The sequence below is a fragment of the Python bivittatus genome, unplaced genomic scaffold, assembly GCF_059951505.1.
Source record: "Python bivittatus isolate LINGU-HERP-01145 unplaced genomic scaffold, Pbiv_v1 ctg000340_np1212, whole genome shotgun sequence".
NCBI lineage: Eukaryota > Metazoa > Chordata > Lepidosauria > Squamata > Pythonidae > Python > Python bivittatus.
In genome coordinates this window covers 5,985,910-6,009,827 of record NW_028277056.1, presented here as the reverse complement: position 1 = coordinate 6,009,827, position 23,918 = coordinate 5,985,910, and the positions used below count along the sequence as shown (strand labels likewise).

The window sequence follows — 23,918 nt, the reverse complement described above, 5'->3', positions numbered from 1 at the left end:
CTGACCCACATGGATCTCTTCCAAACAGATGGATAGCCCTTTTCTTTACAAATATCCTTTTCATGGCTGTTGATTATCTATTTTTTTCTCCATTAATTGGAAGATGAAATTGTCCGGTTCCTCTGATTCTCAAAGAGGAACTCCTACTTACGTTCTTTGCTATCGGCACACCATACTTCTGCAATAACTTAGCTTGTCACAGACAAACCGGAACAAATGCTAATGCTAATTAAAAATCTCCAATCCTAATGTTTATGGTATAAAATTTAAAATTCTCAGATGGTGGTCACAAGCATGCAGCCTCATTGGAAGTCCTAACTCATACTTCCAGGCTCAAAATGTCTTGCTTTTCTTCATTGGCACATCCCAGCTTTGATTTGTGTTTTCTGCCACTGAGTCAGTGTTGACTCCTGGCAACTGCCTGGAGTAGTTCCTGCAGTTTTCTTGGCAAGATTTCGGAAGTGTTTTGCCGTTGTCGCCTTCCTAGGGCTAAGAGAGAGTGACTGGCCCAAGGTCACCCAGCACAAGGCGGGACTTGAACTCACAATCTCCCGGTTTCTAGCCTGATGCCTTCACTACTACACCAAACTGGCTCTTTTTAGATAGCAATGTAAATACTATTTAAAATTCCTTAAATAGCAATGTAAATAAAAGTTGGGATTTGTGCTACAGGAAGCAGTTTCCAGGTGCCAACATTTATTTTTTATGGGGAAGGAGCAAATGGCTTTACTTTTTCTGATCCTTCACTTCAAATACTGCTTAAGAACCAAATTTCTTTTCAGGATTTGCTCTTAGATGGTCCTTAGGGGCATTTTAGGCCTGATATGGCCCCGTTAATGTTTCTCCTTGCGTTCATTTCCAGATTTCTCAGGGACCATTTTTTAAAAATTCTTCCTGTTTTGCACGTAGGGTGTCTCCAAGAGAAACAGCCTTCATTTATTTATTTTTATTTATTCTTCACGTTTATATAGCCGTCCATCTCACAAACGTGACTCTGGGTGGTGTACAATAAAAGAAACAAACCATAAAAAAGCAACATTAAGAACGTTCCATTATAAGAACATCAATAATATTAAAATGCCTACCAAACGCAAGAATCATGTTCCATGGGGGCAAGAATCTGATAATTCAGGACAAATGTCTGCAAGAGCCAATGCACAGGCTGTAGGCAGGTTGACTTCCACAACAGCTGATAATGTACATGTGAAGGTTTTTTTCTGCTGTAGATGTTCACGCTAAACAAGGGAAGGTGTGCGGGAAGCTGGCATCATATAGGTAACATCACCAGGGGACCCATTATGGAATTGCTGTTTTCAGCCACTGTGCCCTCTTTATTTGTAACTTGGATTTCTTTCAGTCTGTTACAGCTGCAATGAAGGTTTTTTTCTTCCTTATCTGGGGCTCCACGTGATTTCCAGTTCAAAGCCTCCGGTTTCTTTTTTGTTTAGAATTTTTGAATACAATAAAACTATAAAAATTAAAAGAAAAATAAAGAAGATATAAAAGAAGAAAAAAAGAAGTGAAAGAAAGAAAAAGAAAAGAAATACAGGTAGTCCTTGTTCCGCACCCAAAATTGGGACTGGCCACTTGATTGTTAAGTGAAGCAGTCACTAAATGAAACCATGTCTATGCTTATGATCTTACTTCAGCTTTCCTTCGCTTTACAGACCCAAGAAAGTCTTAAATGCAAGGATTGGTCGCAAAGTTCCTTTTTCATCACTGTCATAACTGCGAATGGTCACTAACTGAGGATTACCTATATAGAATTTTGACTTCCGCCCTTCTTTCTATTAAGTAATAGCCATCTTATTCTTTCTCCTCCCTTTTTAATCCCCAAATCCATAATCATCAGTTCAGTCTTTTCTTCTTTCGACAAAAAGCCCATATAGGCTTCCAGTCTTTTAAAAAAGTCTTTCTTGTTTGTTCTCTGACCAAACCGGTCAGCTTTGCCATTTCTGCAAGCTCCATCAGTTTTATAATCCAATCTGCTATTTTGGGTATTTAAAGCCTTCTCTCTCTCTCTCTCTCTCTCTCTCCCCCCCCTCCCTCTCTCCCCCTCTCCCTCTCTCTTATCTATCTATCTATCTATCTATCTATCTATCTATCTATCTATCTATCTATCTATCTATCTATCTGATAAAAACTAACAAAAGCCAATATAAAATAAAAAAGGAAAGAAAGAAAGAAAAAGAGAAAGACAGAAGAAGAGCAAAAGTGCAAAAAGAAAAGATGCAAAGAAATAGAAGAAGCTTCCGATTTTCTTTGCAGCAAATACAAGTATGATTACAAAATTATCCCCGACTCTATGGTTACAAAAAGAAAAGCTCTCTTTTTTCTATTATCTAGATGAGGTTTTTTTCCCTAATCATCAAATCCACAAATCATCAGTTCATTTTTTTCCATTTCATGCAAAAAGCCTATAAGGGGTTTCCAGTCAACCGTAAATGTGGATATTGTCTTTTCTCTGATCAAGGATGTTAATTTAGCCATCTCAGCAAGTTCCATCATCTTCACCAACCGTCCCTCTATTGTGGGTAATGCCAGTCCTTTCCTCTTCTGAGCATATAATAATCTCGCTACAGTTTCAGAGCCTCCAGTTTCGAAACATTCGAGTCCTCCCTTTAATCCTCTCTTCGTTAACGCTCTGCTTCCAGACTAATTTTACCCTGGATGTTAATAAACACCCTTTGGCAAGAAATATTTGGCAGCCTCTAATCCTAGCCATTGTCTCCCCACCACAAATGACTTCTTCTGTACTGTAGCCAGTTTCCACCAGATGCTGCATCATTTGCTTCTTACAAACTTTGGAAAACGTTTTGTCCCCCACCAGACATATTTGTCCATTTTTCCCAGGATGGTGGTCTTCAGTGGCAGGATGTTTTGGGGTATCCAAGCTATTTCAACCCCTGCACAGCCTTGAACCTCTTAGCTGAAAGTGCTAGAGGTGATCCTGGGATTTTATGTTGCTCCATGATAGTGTTGTGATTGCTTCCTTTTGCACCACCTCTGTCGGTTTAGTGTTCCCACTGAAACACCTGCAGCCTCCCAGCCTTTTCCTTCTTCATCAAAATTATTGATGCCCCAATTATTTCAGTCCCCACTGAAACTAGCATTAGACTTAATCAATGAACTTAAGTGTGTCTAACCTTGTATTGGATTGCAGCATTTTTCATTATTTTTTTTAAGTGCATCACACCAGACAGAGTGTACTGTATACACATCAATCCAGCCAGCGTAGACTCACCAATCAAAGTTACGCAAGCCTGAAAGCCAAGCGACCAAAGTAGATTAGATATGAATATGAATAATCAATCAATTCCATCTCTTTCCTTTCAACCAGGAGTGGGAGAATCTTAATTGCAAAATAGAAGCTCTTAATGCCGTCTGAAACGGCTCTCAGTGTACCTGCCGTGATTTCTACTTCAGTATAAACCAACCCGATTTTTTTAAGGTGATCTGAGAACGTTCTTTTCTGCAGATGACCGGGCACACCATCACTTGCAGAAAAATTAAAAGCCATGGCTTTGCCCCTGCATAGGGTTGGCAGGAAAAGGAAATAGCAGCCTGGGGAATCTATTTTCTCTTGAAAGGTGAATCAGCTCCAGGGGAACATATTGGAGGCTGCATACCAGTATTGAGTGGTATCTTCTCAGTGTTGAACGCTGCCATTTTGCTTGACTTTTTTGACCCTCCCTGCACTACACCCATTTCCCATCCACTGACACGCACAAACTTTCTGTTTTCGTGCATGCATTCCCTAACCCCAAGGTTGACACTCTTTACACTAATCTTTTAGGGAGGGACTGCTCAGAGTGCCCCCCCTTTTACAAACACGTGGGACAACTGTGGGGGAAGAGGGGGTGTGCATCTCCCACCTTATGAGGTAGGACAAGCTGCCAGACATTCTTTGTTACTTCACTTCTAAGTAACACCAACTTACATGTGAACTTACTTACACCAACATTTGTATGATTTACAATACTTACCAAACCAAGCCTGAACACATAAAAATCTAGGCTTAAGAACTGCCCTTTTTCCAGTTTGCCTTTGCTATCCTGAACCTGCAGTCTTACATTAGAGTAGAACCCTTCCCTAGATGAAAACCAAAATCCACTCCTCTTACCAATTTGGCACCTTTGTGAACAGAAGAAGATTCAGATGTGGTGAGTTCAGCTTAAAATAAATCTGAGAAGCTTGAGAGACTGTCTCAGTCGTAGCTACTGAACCTGACCACCTCATTTCCCAGGAGTCCCACAGCAGCATTTGTCATCTTCCCTCCCTGCCGGCCTCTTGAAGGCAACGCAAGTCCATCAGACAGTATTCATCAAAGCAGGCAAGAAGGTTCCAAAGATGTGATGGAAGGCATGAGCGAGGAGGATCCTGGAATGGAGCTTCAAGGTTACAGGGAGGGGGAGAGACATTCCAAGCATCTCCTCAGCCCCCAGCCGGAGCATGTAAAAGTGAAGAGAAGGAGATGGCCCCTCCCTAAGGGATTCAGGGTTATAGTTGCTGTCCTTGGGGGTTAGAGTTAGTCTAGCGAGATTCTGTCTAATAGGTGTAAGCTAGTAAAGTAACTGAGCTGTTCCTGGATTGTCTCGCTGTGATTCTTGGGCTGAACATGACAAGAGTTCCCAAGATGAGATTGAGCAAACCATGCCTCAGATGAGCAGATCGCCTTTTCCGACTTTAACGTAGGTGTGTGGGCAATTGCTGCGTTACCTATTTTTCATGAGGCTGAGATCAGAGGCAGCCCCACCACCCAGAGCTTTTGTCAGAACAGTGAAAGCAGTGTCATGCTATCACAATGCCAACTCCACCTGTTTCCTACATCCGTGCTACATCCTGGAACACAGACGAAGGGGTCCTCCTTTGTTTATTCTTTCCCCTTTTACCTCCCTTGCAAATGCCTGTGGCCAAGGTGGAAAATCAGTCTGGGAAGGAGATTCTGGTAGGTTTAGTGAAACTACCATATATGGCCTGCAGGTGTGTTCAGTATCTTTTTACTGTTGTCTAGTGAGTGTTGCATTTTTGCAGCCCAGGTGTGGCGGTACCCTTACTCTGAGTTTAGGTATTGATAGGCTTGATCTGGTTTTAAAGCAGTGTACTGGCTGGGGAATTCTGGGAGTTGAAGTGCACCCATCTTAAAGTTGCTGAGGTTGAGGAACCCTGGTCTAACAAGTGGGCCAGGGTAGTCTGGATCTATCCAAATAAGAAGCAAGCCCTTTTCTGTCACTATCCATTCCACTTGCTTTCTAGTGAGTCCCGTTCCATAATGGGTTGGCCAAAACATGGTTTTTGCTGCTTAATATGTCATTAGCTTTTTTTTTAAGGTAATTACGATACTGAACCTAATTATGATTCTTTCCTGGTTTTGCTATAATTTTATTTACATGTCTATTTCTCAACTACTCGGTAAGTCTCTTGAGGCTATTCAAGTACAGTCAAGAGCTTTAAATAAATAGAAACTCAACATTAATTGGCTGACGGCCCAAAATAATTTTTTTTTAAAAGCAGGCTGGTAATAAAGCGAGGCTTTTCCACACAGCTTGTTGAGTGGAATAGAGTTTTCCCTTTTTGTTTGATTCTTGTACACTAGTCATAATACCTGTTCCGCTAAGAGGAAATGAATGTTAAAAGTGTGTATAAAGATTGCTACACAGGAAATCTGTGGAATTCTGTTCTTCTCTAAATCTTTCATAACGTTGATTTCCAATATTTTACAAACATTATGTCTTTCCTTTGGAGGAGGGACAGCTGATAAAGATTCCTTCTTTTTATTGCTTCAGGTGCTTTTTCCATTATGTTTCCAGTTGGTTTTTATGAGCACCCCTTATTTTCTGCCATATTAAGCACTATTTATAAAAGATTAGTTCATCACCTTGTGAGTTTGCTCCTCTTGAACTGTATTTTAAAAGGTCCTGAATGAGCCAGAAGTCTCCTTGAATTCTTTTTTAAAGCAATGGGAGTTTCTTTGTGGTTCCCAAACTCCATCTTTCATTTCAGTGGGACTGTAAAGGTATGTGGGAATGACCTTGGTAGACAGAGCAATGAGATGCACCCAAGGGAACAGTCAGATAAAAGGCAGCTTAGCCTGCACCAGGAATGTGGGCAGGGCAAGAGGCTCAGAAGAGACCCTCCCTAATTTTTGGGCTGTAAAGGAGACGGGGGGAGAGAAGTACTTTCAGACCTGCAAGATTCTGTTAATGTAGCCTTACAATAAAGTAGAATTAGCTCATCTGGTCATGTTTCCTGCCTTGTCTACCTGGGAAGGCTGACATTAGTCTTGCAAGTCTGAAGGTACAGTAGCAGTGGAAAATGATGAATTCCACATAAAGAGATCATTAGAAAAGAATAGGGATTGTATTACCAGGTCCAATGGTAGCTTTCAACTTGGATGACTTCAAAAAGGAGATTTGTTCAGGTTAGTTTTGTTCTTTCAAAATTATTAGGCAATGGCAACAGTGTGCCTTCTCTAGTATCAGATGGTGCATGCATCAGAAGACCAGTTGTTGGACAGGAACAGCTGTTAACCTCTGGTACTGCTTATAGCTTCTCATAGAAAGTCAGGTACTATGTCTGTATAGATCAGGCTAGGGAAAATGACTAGGGGAAAGATGTGCCTGTGGTCCATAAAAACAAGTATCTCCCCATCCAAGATACATGTTCATGTTTATAGTATGTATCTCAGTCTTAGGACCAGGGATTGACTTGGGATTATTTTAATGCACTGTCTAATCTCCTTCCTGAAGGTATCCCTGATGGAACTGGTCTCAGAGCTGGTGTTTTGTAGCACAGGCTTGCTGTGCTACTTGGTTGGGAGCCATGTCAACTAGAGGCTTATCCCAGTTGGTCACAGAGCCAACACACAATGCAGGTCACACACTCAAATTAATCTTTTGTTCTGTTCAGGGGTAGTTCCATGGAGGGGGGAGCCTTAGTTCTCTTAATTGTTATGGACAGACCGGTATTTTCTAAGGCTGAATTAGTGGCTCACATCTTACTTCATAGGGACAGTGGATTTATTCAAGTGGTCAACTCCCAAAAGCTAAATAAATTTGGTATGTAGCAGCACGCTCTCTCTGACACTGGAGATGGCATATAGCACTCAGCTACTAAGACCTTTGTCCTCCTTTCACTTGTCCAGTTCTCTTTAAAGCCATCTAAATTGATAGGCATCACCTCATCAATTCCTTGGGTCAACTAGACTCCATATGAGACGAAGTACAGGTGAACTCTTGACTTTACATAGGTGTTCCATCTCAGAACCCCTTGCATTACTCAGCTTTTGCATACGTTAGATCATCATTTTGGCCAGGTACAAAAACCTGGCTTCCGCTTTGCACGCGTGCAAATAATCAGCCATCGTTTGGCACCGGTGCAAAAAGCCACTCTCCTTGGGTAAAGTCAAGTTCATATAAGTCAGGTGCCATTATGTAGCTCAGGGCCTGCCTAGACTGTTATCTGTCTTGGCATAAACTATCGGAATAGAATAGATGAGCCCAAATTATCATCTTATGAGAGAGAACAAAAGTTTGCTGTGCCCGCTGTCGCCTCAGCTTTACGAACTTTGGTCATGTTCCTCCTAAATAAAAAGCGCTTTGTTCCTTAGGTCCTTTCCATTGGCTTTTACCCATCCTTGGATGCCTCTGTTCAGCAGAAGATCCTGTTTGTAATGCTGCAAATTTAGAGCACCATTCACTGGGCGATGCTACTCTGCCAGTCCCACAGTGAACAAAAGCTGCAGCCAGTTCTAGTCGTTCCCATTCATTTTTAGTTGGATTGGCACCGGCGATATTCCCAGTGGATTGTGCCAGTGGTCAGCTTCTGCTGTTCAACACCATAACCCATCTGTAGAAAGAAATCCAAAACTGGCTGTTTCAGGGCTGAGCAATTAAGTCTGCTGAGCAGCAGAATTTTAAAGTATACCATTCTCTTCTTCTAAGAAAAGAAGACATTGGGGAAAAGAAAACTACAGAGAGAGAAAGAGAAAGAGATGAAAGTATTTGCGACAAAGAGGAGAATGAAATTGAAAGAAAGAAAAAATCGTCCTGTCTCAGGACCCTTGCCATGGTGTAGAGCACCTAAGTGATCTGGCCAGAGAGGGCAAGATTAAAGTGGCCATTGTGCGTGCTGTCTCATGAAAGGGCTCATTTGGACATGAAGAATGGCCCTGGGTTTATGATGAATGGCGTGTCCCGACATGCACGCCTTCCTCTCCTATTGCCCTGTGTTAGCGCTGAGGTAGCAAAGCGCTCTGCCTTCTGTGATGGAGACCCCCCCCTACAACCTACCTCTTTCCTCCCCTTGGCCTTCGGAGGGGATGATTAATTGCTTTGCTGTAGCCCCTTGTCATTTATCCGGCAATCTTTGTTCTCCGCGATTGAACCATCTGCTAAGGACGTCGGGGACTGGCAGTTAGCTCCAGCTCTTCTTTCATGGCTGCTTCTTCATGGGGAAGAAGGGGGTTGAGGCTGCCAAGCCTCCCAATGGATGCCCTCCCCGCTAACACTTTAATAGTGCCAGAGATTTATAAAGCCAGACTTCTGCCTTGCTGATGATCCTAAGAGAGGTGAAGAGTTGACACATCAGTAATACGCCTGCCTGCATCTCAAGAGAGGGCCGAGCAGGATAAACTGCTCATAACGTGATTGGGGCTAATATAAACGAAGCCTACTCTGAAGATGCTCTGCTCTTAGATGGTATGTCTAGCAGAAGAGCTGGCCAAATGCCACAGAGACCTCTAATGCCTTTCTCATCAAGGATTTTTCCCATCCCTGGAATGGCCAGGTGTTCAGTCTATGCCCGGCATGCATGATACTGACTCTCTCCAGTCTTCACACCATGGTTTATGAAGTTTCTTCTCGTTGCTTTCTCTAAGCTGCGTCTGTCCCACCGCAGTGGCATGGTAGAGAAAAAACATCGGCCTTGATTTTCATCAGTAAATTCATCTGTCCCAGGAATGTTAACCGGAGGGAAGAGTTTGTAACTCCAGAGCATGGAAAATGCCATTGTCTATTCATCAGCCAAGCATTGCCTTTGGAGTAAACGTCTTACATTTGCTTAGCGAGTTGTGAAACATAGAAAGGAGCAACCAGAGTCACGATATCATCACGCATGAATTCTTTTACAGTTTGACTAATGAGGAAAAACACTGTCTGTCGCTTCGTCTGTTTATCGATCGTATCTGCTGTTGGTGTACGTTGCAGTTTTACAGAATACAAGGAAGAAAGACTTTTCCCCGTCAGTGAATGACAGTAAACAGAGGAAAAGTAAACAGGACATCAGGAACAAGAGGAGAAGTGTGGGCATTATTTCATTCATATCCCATAATGAGATTTCCAAACTCTTCCATTCTTTCTGCTCTGCTGAACCCTCCAGGCTATTAGCCAGATTTTAAAACAAAACAACCCAAAACAGTATTTAAAAAATTGAAAAGACAGATTAAAGTTAAGACTAAAACAAACATTAAAATCATGTGAAATCCCTCCAGTCCTGTTAATGCAGCTCTAAATGGTTTGAACATAGATGTCAGCCCTTCAAGGTAGATCAAACTAGGAATCCAAGGTCATGTAGGTCAGGATTACTTTTATTGTAAAGCTATAGCAACAGAATCTTGCAAGTCTGAATGTGCTTCCCCCTACCCCTCTTCTTCTTTGTGTGAACTAGGGAGGGATTTGCCTAAGACGTTTACTCACATTACAGTCCAGACCAGGACTCAGATTCCTTTTATCTGACCGTTTTCTTGTTAGCGGCTCTTCCTCCTGTCCCTCAAGGCCATTCCATCTTCAGTAGATGAGATCTAAGGACATGTAGTTAATAATGGCAATTAAGTACTGAATGCTCATGTCTGCATATTTTCTTTTCCTTGCTTTGCAGTGGACTGCATGGATCCCACCTGCTCAGGACGTGGAGTTTGTGTGAGAGGAGAATGCCACTGCTCGGTTGGCTGGGGAGGGGCCAACTGCGAAACCCCGAGAGCAACTTGTCTGGATCAGTGTTCAGGCCACGGAACCTTTCTACCCGAAACCGGCCTCTGCACGTGTGATCCCAACTGGACTGGCCACGACTGCTCCATTGGTAATTGTACCTATGAATTTACCTTCCATAAGGCATGTCTGTTGTGATGTGTGCTTGGGACGAAATTGATATGAATTGCAGGTGGCTATTTTCTTACCGTTGCATAGGAGAAAGTATTCACGGAGCTGATAAATACAGGTAGTCCTCATTTAGTGACCACACTTGGAACCACCACTCGGTTGGTTAAGCGAAGCAGTCACTAAGTGAAGTGTGCTTATGATCATACTTCAGCTTTCCTTTGCTTTACAGACCTGCAAAGGTCATAAATGTGAGGATTGGTCATAAAGTTACTTTTTCATCACCATCATAACTGTGAACAGTCACTAAACAAGGACTACTTGTAGCAGGATCTACTTTTATTTATCCTTGTGTTCATCCATCCCATGCTTATGTCTTAACGCCTTCTGCTTCCGGATCTGCCAGCAGTGCTGGGAACTGCTTAGTAACCCTGACTAGTTGGAATTCCTCTCCCCTTTCCAAATTTTGTGGCCCCTGGGCAAGTTGTGAGGTCAAAGGGGTGATAGAAGGGCAAAGAATGATGCTAGGTGTGTATATTGCTACAGCCTCGGGATGTGTAGCTTTCTTAAGGGTGCTGTCCTATTGCTTCAAAACAATGTTGGAGAGGATTGATCTTAATATCAGTCAGCATGAACAGCAATGTGTCTGCTTTCTTCTCTTTGACACCCCCAGCTACAGCGGCAGAAGTGTCTGCTTTATTTTCAGAAAGTATTTCACATTACATATTTCTTCAAGCATTTCCTTTCTGTTTGCTTTTGGCTCGACACTAGTATTTCGTGAATACACCTTTTGGTTTAAGTGGAGAATTGCATTGCAACTTTCAGAGAAGGGCAAAAACAAAGGATAATCCCATTATGCTTTGTGCATTAAGACAGAAAGTGTAAATTAGCTCTTCATGTTTTTAAAAGCAACCCAAAGAGATTTCAGATGATTTCTTATTCATAATCTGTCGACATCTAAATTATACCTAGATGTCATAAACAGAATAAAGAGAAATCAGTTATGACTAAATTTGCATTCATAAAAAAAGCCTTTGTCTCTTATTTATGTATTCAGTGAATTTGCCCATTTGCACTTTTCTCCAGAATGTTATAAACTGTTATTTACATTATGGAACCCTGGGACTTCTATTTTTGAAAGAAAGTTTCTAGTCCTCATGATTGTTTACAAATGTTCTAGGAGTCAAAAGATCTGCTAATGCCTGCTCCCTGATACCAGAACTCTCTGAACTTGCAGGGCATACCTGGAGTCCTTCTCATACAAATTATTCTGTTTCTTTCCCAGTAGATCAGGGAGAGATATTGCACGTATTACGCGAAGCAAATGACTGATGCCCCTAACCAGCTATTTGATCCCAGAGAGCTAAGCAGGGTTAACCTTGGTTAGTATTTGGATGAGAAACCGCCATAAAATAGAGCAGTAGGCTAGGCTGGAAAGTGAAAAATATCAGGGAAGAAAGCAGTATTATTATTTTTTTTTTATGATGTACACTTATATAGCTGCCCATCTCACACAAAGAGACTCTGGGCAGCGTGCAACAATTGAAGTAGCAAATTACTTCAATGTTGCTTTAAAAAAAAACACCTTGCTGCCAAGAAAATAGATGGACATGTCCACCAAGAGGTCAACTAGATGGCAGAACCTAGCAGGCCTTGGCGGAACTCAGAAAAGTTAAGCAGAATTGGATCTGGTTAATATCTGGATGGGAGAACCTCAAGAAATTCCAGAGCTGGAGGCTAAAAGAAAGATTTAAAAATCCCAAACAAGGAAGTGGCCAACCCACTTCTATATCGCTACAAGAAATGATGTTTGAGAACTCACTCAAGCTTGACTTGAAGGAGAATTTACCTTTTTAGTGAATAATGCATAAATCCATCTTTCAGAGTTGAGATTGACTTGGAGAAATGAACGGGTATTTACAAACCACCTTAGCAGAGACTTTTGGCCGGGAGGCATTAAACAATAATAATGTTAACATCAGAAATAGCTCCATGAAGGATGGATTCCAAGAGCAAAGGTTGGGTGTAATTTTGTGTTGCCTGCAAAAAGTGAGCGGAGGTGAGTTTTATAAATGCAGAACAGGAAAAGGTTATGTTTTGATAGGTGACCCCAGGGGGTAGTTTGTCTTATATGGGAGTGAAGAAATAGCACGCGTAATTTGCCAGAAAGGACAAGCATCCATAAAAAGCCTGCATTCAAGTAACGTCCACTGTTTCTTTAGATTTATAGGCATGGAGTTTAGGATGCTAATACTAATACTCAACATTTCTTTTGCACCGTTTAAAAAATATAATAATCCAACCTCTCGCGAAGCCTTAAAACAGGGTTTCTCAACCTCAGCAGCTTTAAGATGCATGGACATCAACTCTCAGAATTCCCCCAGCCAGCATGCTGGCTGGGGGAATTCTGAGAGTTGATGTCCATGCATCTTAAAGTTGCTGAGGTTGAGAAACACTGCCTTAAAATAATGTTGGTCAGATACAGATGTAATCTAATTTGCCTTATCCTAGAAGCCCGAGGTCCGGTGTTAGAAACCTCTGCATGATAGTGGCTTTGGAAAGCAGGCACATAAGATTAATTAATTTCCTTTGAACCAAGAAGTGAGTTTGAAACCATGATGAAGCTCATTCCAAACAAACTTTCAGGCCATCTTGCTCTTTTTTATTCTGTTCCCACCAAGACCACTCTGGGAGCATTTAAGGAATTGGAGATAGTGCTGCAAAGAGAATTCCTGTTGGTATTGTTCTAAAATAAACCAACCTGGTGGTATTGCCTACTCAACCTTGATTGATCTTTAAAGATCATGGTATGAAAAGAGACTTCTAGACAGGCTAGAATAAGAAGTTGAAAAGTATCCTGAAGAAAGCAGTGATAAAATATTTCCAGATTTTATAGACTTACAAGTGAAGTTTCCATGAGTCAAACTCAACTCAGAGGTATCTTCACCTATGGTTAAACTATTGGAGTCAGAAATGCTTGTCAGTATACTGCCATTCACCCAGTGATCAACCAGTAGATCAAGTGATGCTACCTTAAAGTAATGAATGCTTATTTCCAAGTTCTTGTAATGGACAAAAGGAATAACCTTGAGGAAGAGGAGGAAGAGCCACAACCAAGACAACAGTCAAATAAAAGAAATCTGACTCCAGGGCAAAAATGTAATTTGAGAAAGTGTCTCAGACGTGACCCTCCCTAATTCTCACAAAAGGGAGGAAGTGCACTCAGACTTGCAAGGTTCTATTACTATAACCTTATGATAAAAGTAATATTAGCTTGTGTGTCTTTGGTTTCCAAGTTTGGTCTACCTTGGAGGGCTGACAATTCCTAAGTAGAGAAATGTAGTCATGATGATACACTTGTTGATCTAGGACAGCCTTTTCCTAATCTGGTGATTACTAAATGGGTTGGACTTCAAATCTCATAATGTCCAGCCAGCCTGGCCTTTCATCAGATTGGCTGGAAATGAAGTCCAAAACTTCTAGAGATCCCCATTTGGTGGGGATGGTTCTGGACTAACCAGTGAGTTCGTGGCAGAAGCTTAGATCTTCAGAGATAGATTCTTGGAATGACTTTGCTGTGCATACTCCAGTGAAAGTGGGAAGAAAGTACATTTGTTCTAAGAACTAAGTCTTTTTGGACATATAAGATGATGATGATGATGATGATGATGATGATGATGATGATGATGATGATTTAAATTTGTATGCTGCCTGACTTTCAACAACTCCCAAGAGAGACATCTGCAACAAACTAAAATTACATCAGTACAACAATATTCCCATGGTGACATCATGATGCAAACTCCATCCTTATGTACTTGTGTTCTGGCATCTGACACAGGATGTAAGTCTTTTTTTTTGTGTATCATGACCCATGTTTCGCCACTTGTCTGTGGTGAATTCAGATTCTACAAATCAGTCTAAAATGTTGATGAAACAGATTCTTTCCATCTTTGTTCCTCTTCCTGTAGGTACCTCTGGAGGAACAAGTGGGGTGCTAAGTTACAAAAATCACCTATGCTGGTTTTCAGGTTGCAGAGTTTCTAGACCAGGAACCACTTAAAACCTTACTTAGACATTATCGCACTATCCATTATTTATGTTACATCTATAGAGCCAGCCATAAATACATTAGACAATAGCCAATATTTGGTGTACATTATCACTTCTTTGTGAATGCTACCAGCTCCAGAACAGTTTTATGAACGTCCCCAAATAGACATTTTCTGTGAATCTTCATCAAAACAACACTGTAGTAATTAGCATTTACAAAACTGCCAAAATGTATATTGGAGATACATGGCTAAATTAATATTAAAAATAAGGAAATTAAGCTATGTAATGCCACTGGGTTTTTGAACAAATGGGAGAATTAGAAGAAAACAATCACAGCGAAAGAACTGGCTTCTTTAAGGAGCATAAGCTGTTCTGCAGGCAATCTTCCTTAAATAGCTTTCATTCACATCCTATAAATGTTGAAGATCCAATTAAAGGTCACAGCAGACTAGGGAGAAGATACATAGCCCACTGTAGTTGGAACATTTGTTTAATCAAATCTTAGTGCTGGGAGGAGGGGGGAAAGCCCTGCGATACTTCATTCCATGAAGGGCCACCATGATGGCCAACAAACCATGAAAACAGAGTCCATGCACAGAAAGGTAGAGGGTCTGAAAGTTCTCTAAAAGTTCTCTAGGTTAAGCTTGACTCCTGATGACTCTGGATACATTATATATGTATGATCCCTAAGTGATAATGCTTTATGTTCACCCCAGGCAACCAATAACATGACTTTTTGCAAGCCTATAGGACTTCTGGAGCAAACTCTTCCATTTTCAGCATGTCCTGAGAATGCCCCCCTGAATATTCTCATTTTTTGTTTGTTCAGTCGTTAAGTCATGTCCGACTCTTCATGACCCCATGAACCATATTGCGCCAGGCCTTCCTGTCCTTCACTGCCTCCCTGAGTTTGCTCAGTTTCATGCTCATTGCTTCAGTGACGCTATCTAACCATCTCATCCTCTGCCGTCCTCTTCTCCTTTTGCCTTCAATCTTTCCCAGCATCAGGGTCTTTTCCAAAGACTCTTCCAAAGACTAACAAAAAAAACATTTTTTGTTAGGCAAGGTAAAAGAGAAAAAATGAGTCATTCCCATTTACTGGAGTTAACAATCTGCCTTGGAGGCAAATAAAAGGCATTTAACACGAGTCATGGTATGACTAAGCCAATCACCTCTCCGTGGCCCAGAAAATCAGCTTCTTTCAAACCTGGAGTTGATAGTTACCCTTCAAAAGTAGCTTTTCGAAAATTAAAAACAATTGTTTTGAACCAATGAGGGGGAATGTTTCCTTTGTCAAAGCAATTTACCTCAAAGCAGCTTTGTTATTTTTCAAAATACGTTTGAAGTGATTATTTGGAGGAAAGGCACGAGTGCTGCCTTCCCATCGTGGAATGGTGCAGCAAGAGCCTGACTGCAGATCAGCCATTTTGAACTGAAGAGGTTGGAGCCTCTTTATTGTTACGAGATTCTCAAAAATCCTTGTGAATTGCACCCAGATGTACATTGCTTATGTAATGTACTGGCCCCATATTTTGGATTTAGCATCTGCTAGTAGCAATGTGGGGTTTGGAACTCAGTCCCTCTGGAGATTCACTACCCTGGAAGACAAGCCAGTTGCTTGATCCTTTTGCCTGTCTCTTCAGTCCTGGTGTTATTGGCAAGATTTTCTCTTAACCCATTGAGTGAAAATGTAGCAGGAACATCATTAATACATCTTGGTTAGTGTTGGTTTGGTTATAATTTTTGTGGCTTAGTGAGCTGGACAATTCCCATCCCATTTGGTTAATTTATCAGACAGTATATACAGGTAGTCGTTGACTTGCGACCACAATAGGGGCCAGAAAAATTCATCATTAAGTGAGGCGTCACCCAATTCTACGACATTTTTTGTGATGGTCGTTGAACAAATCACCATGGTCGTTAAGTGAATCACATGGTTGTCACGCGAATCCTGCAGTTCTTAAGTGAATCACACAGTTCCCCATTGATTTTGCTTGTCAGAAGCCGGCTGGGAAGGTTGCAAATAACAATCATGTGACCTTGGGACACTGCAATCCTCATAAATATATGCCGCTTGCCAAGTGCCTGAATTCTGATCATGCGACCACAGGGACACTATGATGGTTGTAAGTGCGAGGACTGGTCGTAAATCATTCTTTTCAGTGCTGTCATAACTTCAAATGGTCGCTAAGCAAATGGTCATAAGTCAAGGGCTGCCTGTAGTTCAAACTCAGAAAGGAGGTTAATTCAGTATCCAGGATAAGTGTGTTGCATAAATACCACCAGCAAATCTCACTGTTTTCTACTTGTGACCTTCCTTGCCTACTTTCTAATACATGACATCTTCTACCTTGTGAGAAAAGAATGCAAGTTTTTTAGCAGAGCCCTGTGTTCAGACTTTTCAGCAGATCTCTACCAGTGTACTTGAATGCAAGGTCAAATATTATTCTGGAGACCCAAGAAGAAAGTTACTAAAATAACAGAGTCAGTTAAATTTTGTTCCCCCTAACAACAAACAGCCAATTCTGGAAAAGCTCCTGCAACTGTCCCAAATTCACTAAACATAGTCTGTAGTTTTTAAGAACACTTCACAGGTCATTGCATATTGCTAGTCCCATTCAAAGCAGTTTCACATACTGATATAACACTTCCTCTCATGTTTGGATCATGGACCTTTAAGCAGCACATATAGAGTGGACGTCCAGTCCTCCATCCATGGGAAGACCAGATCCAAGCTTACTTAGCTTCAGTAAGATTGCTGTATGATTTAAGAACATTTTCTTTAATGTTCTGAAGAATCGTTTTTATCTCAAGATTTGATTAAATTTCTTTACAAAACTAGAGAGATGATAAGGTTGAGGTTTAAGCTAATACTTCCCAATTTGCCTTAGCTTGGATTTTGCTAAACAAAAGCTTTTGATTACATTCAAACTCCCAAGTAGATTTTTTGTCGTCTTCTCTAGTTTGATTTTCATGCCATTAAACCTCCCAGCCTCTTTTTCCAGTGAAATGGTGAACCTGCTTGCAGAGCTAATCTTTTATCCTCCAATTAAGGATTGTCATCTGATGAGCCATGTCCATGACATGCTATCACAATAGTTTATCATTGTTTCTTCAACTTTCATCAAGCGTTTCTTGAGATCGTTTGTTCTGAGCACAATTCTGAGCTGTGCATGGATCATTGTAACTACCTCTTTGGACCTTCCTTGTTTGGAAGCAGATGACTATATGTACTTATGCCTCATTGAATATCTTTTTGTCTCATCTCAATGGATAAGTCTGTCCAAAAATTTACACAATGATAATCATGAAAATGTTCATTCCTGATATAGATGTTTAAATTCCCTTTTGTTTCCACCATTCTTGTGTAAGACAGATTTGTCTATCAAATCAGCCTAGTATTGTGTCCTGCCTCATTCTTGATACCTTTCAGAAATCTGAGCAAGAATATGAAATTCACAAAATTCCCAGTGGGCCACCATTAGAGACTGGTGCAAGGACCCATGTAGGGCTACCCTATAAAAACTGAAATAAGAATAGTTCAAGATCCTGTGCTTTTATTACCCTGGGTTTAGAGTATTGTATGAATTTAATCATAGACTGCTTAGTTTGGGGTCATTGTTGGTTCCTGATGAACTGTCATTCTGATGTGAGCCACATCTTGGAGCAGGAAACCTTTTGACCTAAAAGGTGATATATAAATCTTAGAAATAAAGAATTAAGCCTGTTCCTTCCCTCTTAATTTCATAATATCATGAGCTGGATGATCAGATTTTAAAAAACTTAGTGATCATCGTAAAAGATAATGATGTCCTCTGATCTGCTTCCTCATAATTAGGGAACTAGTATAAAGTGGATCACCATCATCATCATCCTTCCTTACAAGGTAGCCTAGTAATTGCAGTCTGTAACCAACTTTAGTTGATCTTTTTAAGTTAAGCAGAGTTGGACTTGACTAGTTCTTGGATGGGAGACCACCAGAACATTCCTGTAGGCTACACAGGGAAATAAAGCAATCCCAGAAGACAGCAGTGGCAAGCTATATCAGGTCCTGTTGCCAAGAAAATCACGTTGATGTGTCCATGAAATCACCAGCTTGACTCAAAGAAGACTTTTCCTTTATCTTTCAGGGCAACTGGATGAACTAGTATGTAATGCTTTGAATTCTTGTGGTGATTACACCTCATCCCTGTCCCTGGAGTTGATGCAGAGTTCTACTCAACTGCCTGGGAGTTATCTGAATCCTTCCCAAGCATATGCTATCACTCATCTTACTGATTGGCTTTTGCCATGGATGGATGGATGGATGGATGGATGGATGGATGGATGGATGGATGGATGGATGGATGGATGGATGGATGGATGGATTCATTCCATGGTTCTTTAGTTGGTAGACGGATAGACAGAGGCTGTTGTGGATCTTCTAGTCAGCATTTCAGCAGCTCACCCACAACTGGTGCAGGTTGGGCTCAGCTTTCTTAGATGCATGTGGTACAAGCCTCCTCTGCTCCAGGAGGCCTTTCCAACTGCTATGTGTGTATCCTAGAGAGAACCCAACATTTCAAAGCTGTCCCAAACATTTCAGCAAAATAAAGCATCTTTTGTGAAGGTTCACAATGAGGGCAACAAAAAGAGTAAAGTTCCCAAAGCCCCAGATCTGTAACCAGAGTGATAACCCACTGCAAATAGACTTTGCCAGCTACACTTAACTTTATTTTCAGGCGATTTAGCGGCTCATTGTTTTTACACTTAACTAGTTTTTAATTAAAAAGTGACTTTTGTTCCTTTGCTCTGAAAGACCCTTTCCCCTTTGGATTTGGCCCGTTCAGCAAAAGCCACAGGAGTGTGATAGTATTAGAAAGTAAAAAGGAGGTTCAGTCACCAATGGATCCCACCGACTCACGTCCATCTCTTTTTTCCTTCTTTGTAATCTGCTTATTAGATTCTTTATGTCAAAAAGGATTAGTCTTATGAGCTGCAGGAATTCCTTTCATTTCCCCATCAGGATAAGGTAATGGAGTGTGGCTGCTTTTTCATAACAATGACATTCTGGATTTCTCTTTTCACCCCGGCCCCTCCTCCCCCCCCCGTTGCCCCTCAACCTGGCCTCCATCCTTTTTTCTCTCCTGCAGAGATCTGCGCAGCTGACTGTGGGGTCCACGGCGCCTGTGTTGGAGGCACCTGCCGCTGCGAAGAGGGCTGGATGGGAGCATCCTGTGATCAGCGAGCGTGTCACCCACGCTGCAATGAACACGGGACATGCCGGGACGGCAAGTGTGAATGCAGCCCGGGCTGGAACGGAGAACATTGTACCATCGGTAGGAGGAAAAGTTTGGAAAGAAAGAAAATCCGATTGAAAGGGAATCATTGGGGGGTGGAAAGGATGGTTGGAAGAGCATGCTTAATTGAATTGGTTGAACATTACTGAAGCATGCGCATCTTTTTTACATTCTTGGGTTTTTCATGTCCCAGTATCACACATTTCCATGCCGTGATTCTCCCTTCTACTTCCCAGACCTCCAATGTCCTTTCATTTGGCAATACAAGCCCACTCAAGCAATAGAGGAGCTCAGGTCAAGGCTGTAAGTGATCTTCAGTTGACTGAGGCACTAGAGTAGGCAGTATTCAACACAGCATCTTACTGTGAATATAAAACAAATTTCTAGCCTTCCAGTTTTTGAAAATGGAAGAAGGGAAAGATGTCCAATATTACCGTGGCCAAGTTAGTGGGACAAGTGGTATTTCTGAAAGACAAGGTTTCAGTAATGCTTCCCAGTTTCAGAACTTGCATGGTACGTTAGACAAAATAGGTCGATGTTTAGAAAGCAAAAGATTCCAGTTTTCTTAGTTTTGAGTTGTAGTAGCCATATTGAAATGTTTTCCTTTTGAATCTTCATATAAGATGAAAGACTGAGTAAAAAGTAGGACATTCCTTTGATACATTATAATCTAGATTCTCTCCCCACTCCGTAAAAAGGGGAACCATATTTAGGACATTTTTTTATATAAAATCTTTTGGAGAGGTGTCAAATTCTCTGTTTCATTTTTTTAGACAACATGGAACCCTCACCTGCTGAGTTGAGGAACGCAGTTGTGGACGCTTACCAAATCTGCTTCTCAAATACACACTGTCTCTGGTTATCTGCCAGTTCCTTGCATTGAATTCTGGTGCATTCACTCATGCTATCTAATAAATCCTTTTTATTAGTTAACTATACTAAAGATACCGGTCAAGACCCATTATAAGCTGAAACTCTATAAATTGGCACCTCCAGCTGCATTTTTAATTTTATGCTTTATAGACCAAATAGCCTTTGGCTAGGGAATAAAAAGCACTTCTTTTTAAATCGCCTGGAAATGAAGTAGAGTGACAGTACTGGGTTTGCATAACATGCTGATCCAGGTCAGTTAAAGACCTGACCTGTGAGCTGTAGTTGCACAAAGCTAAGCTTGGTTAGTTTTAACCTGGATTCTCTTGGGGTATGTCTTAGCCTGTCGTGCAAACCCAATCTATTTAGTTAGTTTATATTTTCACAAATTGTGCCAACCCTGAAAATGGGTTAATTCAATAATGGAGTTAAACATATTGTCCAAATCCATTTAGACTGCTGGGTCACAGTTTGTAGACTTCTACTTCGTTGTAGCTCTCCTGAATAATAGTAATGGAGATGTCAGGTGGTGTCCTTTAGACAATTGCAATAGCTCAAGAAGTTTCCTTAGATTCAACCAATCAATTCCCACCCCAAAATGGTGATTGGTGTGTTTGACACCTCCACAAGGTGCCCACTTAAATATGAGGCTTCTTAAAATCATGCATGATCCACCAGCAGTCGAACATCTAAACTGCAGTGATAGTTACATCTGAAAATGAGGATATCCTTTACTTTCACAACCTACTTGCAGTTAGCCAAAGCAAACAGGCCATTCCAACAGCCCGTTCAGGAGTTGCAAACATACGGAAAGATGCAGGCATGACATGGCATCCCATAGACTTTTCCTCCAGCAGCAAGTGGTTTTCCTAGTGGTTGCTAGCTGGCCAGACCTTTTATTTTTTTCAATAACCCCTGGTAGATTCCTGTGTTGGGGTGTCAGAGAAACTTTGCTCCTTCAGAAATCCACTGTGGAAGTCGGAAATGGCCATCTCAGTCCCTCTGAGAAATTAAAGCTGGAGATGGACAAACATTTTTAACAGAGCTCTTCTTGCCACGCCTGGGCGCTCTTCTTCTTTTATCCAACATTTGGTTGATAGTTGGGCAAGGTTTTGGAAATGGCACACAAACAGGTGGGAACCATTAAACCAACCATAAACAGTGTTGAGACATTTTTATGTCTCCATCCAGCATAAACGGCTTATTCATGCACCAAGCATCTCTGAAGATGCTTGCAGACCAAGTGTTTTTGTTCGATCTTCTGCTAATGGTCATTTCAGGTGGTGCCATCCGACAGAGCACTCCATGGCCATCAACATATATTCCTCTGTTACCATTGAGATACATTTTTATTTTAATTGCACAGAAGCCTTTATCACTTTAAGAAGATACTTTTTTTTTTCCACAACTGTGGTTACTGGAAGTGTTGTGCAGTCTTCCCAACTGGCCATTTTCCAACTTTCTTTTATCATTGCTAAACCCCTTTCCCTTTTTAGTAACTTATTGCAACATTTCACCAGGACATCTGTTCAGCACAGACAGTCTGCTTAATCATTGGGTTTGATTTCTTGCTAATCCACTTTAGCAGAAGCTTAAATCAGCTATTTATTCACAACTTTGAATCCAGATATTTAGTAATGTCCTCTGAGGATGTTTCCCTGCCTGTTTCTTTATTGCATCTTTTGACCCACTGCCCCAGAATTATGGGGTTGCAGGAATCCCATTGCAGAAGTTCACACACCATTAAGCAAAAACAGTGTTAAAAAGTAGAAAATCTGTTTCAAGGAATATAGACGTTTTTCATGAACAGGAAAGGTCAGATGCCTGTCCAGACAACCATGAGAGAAATAATTGGATCCTGTAATGATTTAGACCCCCCCCCCCAAAAAAAAACACCAGATTTTGAGCATTTTAGACAAACACTCGCAGGTGCAATTGGAAAATTATAACCCCTTTGATAGAAAATTGCAGTTCAAAGGTATCCCCAGAAGAACATTCCCTCCACACTGCCTTGAAATGTAGTAGTAGTAGTAGGAAAACGGAGGAGAAAAAGAGGAGAAAAAGGTGGAATAATCCATGGTTCAAAGGTGGAAGGTTTTGGTTTAATTTAGGGAAGTAATAGCAGGGGACTGGTGGGAATAATTGGACGGGGGAAAACCTCATCCCATATTGGAAGTTCATAGGAGGGCAGGAAGTGAATTGAACTGGGGAATAGACTTTTAGAGTGGGAGAAAATAGCAATTCATTCTGCCTCCATCTAGCATCTTGTTGTACCATCATTCCTCATAATAGTCAGTCATGGAATCAGGGTCAGCACTTTCAGAAGAGACAATATTAGTCCTCTTCATCTAGTAACAATTTTATCCAGGGTACCTGTTCATGATGTGTTTCTTCTGAAGAACCTCAAGACATCTTGTGCGAAGGGATTCCTTCACCTGCCACCTAAATATTATAATCTTTAGCCAGCAGAATCTTCCTGCATAGATTCATAAACACCAGATCCCTTTCCCAAAGAGAATTGTAAAACTAGAAAGGATCTTTTAGAGAACTATAAAAATCCCCAAATTTTGAAAAAGCAAAGAAGAGTACCAATATTGGGACAGATGAAAGGACATTGGTGCGCGTGGCAGACCTTCCCTTGTCTTGATGTAATGTCCTTGCATGGCTTGTGTTATATGTTTGTCTTATCTCTCTGCCTCCTTGATTGCTCAACAATAACATGTCCCATGGTTGAACTTCTTACCCATAATGGAAATGTCTGAAGAAATATGGTGAAAAATAGCCAGTACAAGACAAGGAAGCTTCTAATGTTCCCTCCTTGTAAATCACAAGCCAAAGTAAGATATTCAAGCTTAGGCAGTCTTGGGAAAAACATTTTGCTCTTTCCTTCAAAAGTTAACATCTAGTACTATAACAGGTATTATTGCTGAAATTTAGGACCAGTTAGATATGTGGACCCAGAAATATCAGCAGTAGTTATAGAATTCTGAGAACTGAAGTTCACACATTTATTTATTTATTCATTTACTTAATGTATTTATAAATCATATTTATAAACCAACCATCTCAGAATAGGTGCCATACAATTCAGTGATCTTCAAACTTGGCAACTTTAAGAGGTGTGGACTTCAACTCCCAGAATTCCCCAGCCAGCATTCTGGGAGTTGCAGTCCACATCTCTTAAAAGTTGCCAAGTTTGAAAAACACTGATTTAAAACATATTCACTATGGTATAAAAACAGGCAATAAACCAGGAGTTAATTTAACAAACCCAGAGAAAAAATTCCATCATACAGGCAGATGGATTGGGGAAGGCTGTTCCCAAAGGTAATATCAATTTGCTCCCATTAACTCTTTCCTTCTGCTTTTCTACCTAGCAATTGGGGGGGGGGGCGCACAATTTTGGGGCAACATTTTTTTTTTTAACTAATAGACCTGGGCTTTCTTTTGTCAGTCTTGAATAGGATAATATTGACTGGACAGACCAAGTATTCATTCATGCAAAACATAATCTACAAATCACATTTTCCATAGTGAGGTATGCGTGGATTAATTTAGTCATTAGATCAGTGTTTCTCAACCTTGTCGACTTGAAGATGTGTGGACTTCAACTCCCAGA

The 23,918-nt window shown here is 41.0% G+C and overlaps 1 protein-coding gene across 1 annotated transcript in view; it reads left to right on the top strand.

The window, feature by feature from the left end:
- Nucleotides 1-23,918, top strand: part of TENM4 (teneurin transmembrane protein 4) — a 200,853-nt gene that overhangs the window by 79,366 nt on the left and 97,569 nt on the right. Inside the window, exons 9-10 of the mRNA XM_088140888.1 lie at nucleotides 9,877-10,077; nucleotides 19,283-19,468. Of these exons, the coding sequence (XP_087997014.1) occupies nucleotides 9,877-10,077; nucleotides 19,283-19,468 (387 nt within the window). The remainder of the gene's footprint in view (nucleotides 1-9,876; nucleotides 10,078-19,282; nucleotides 19,469-23,918) is intronic.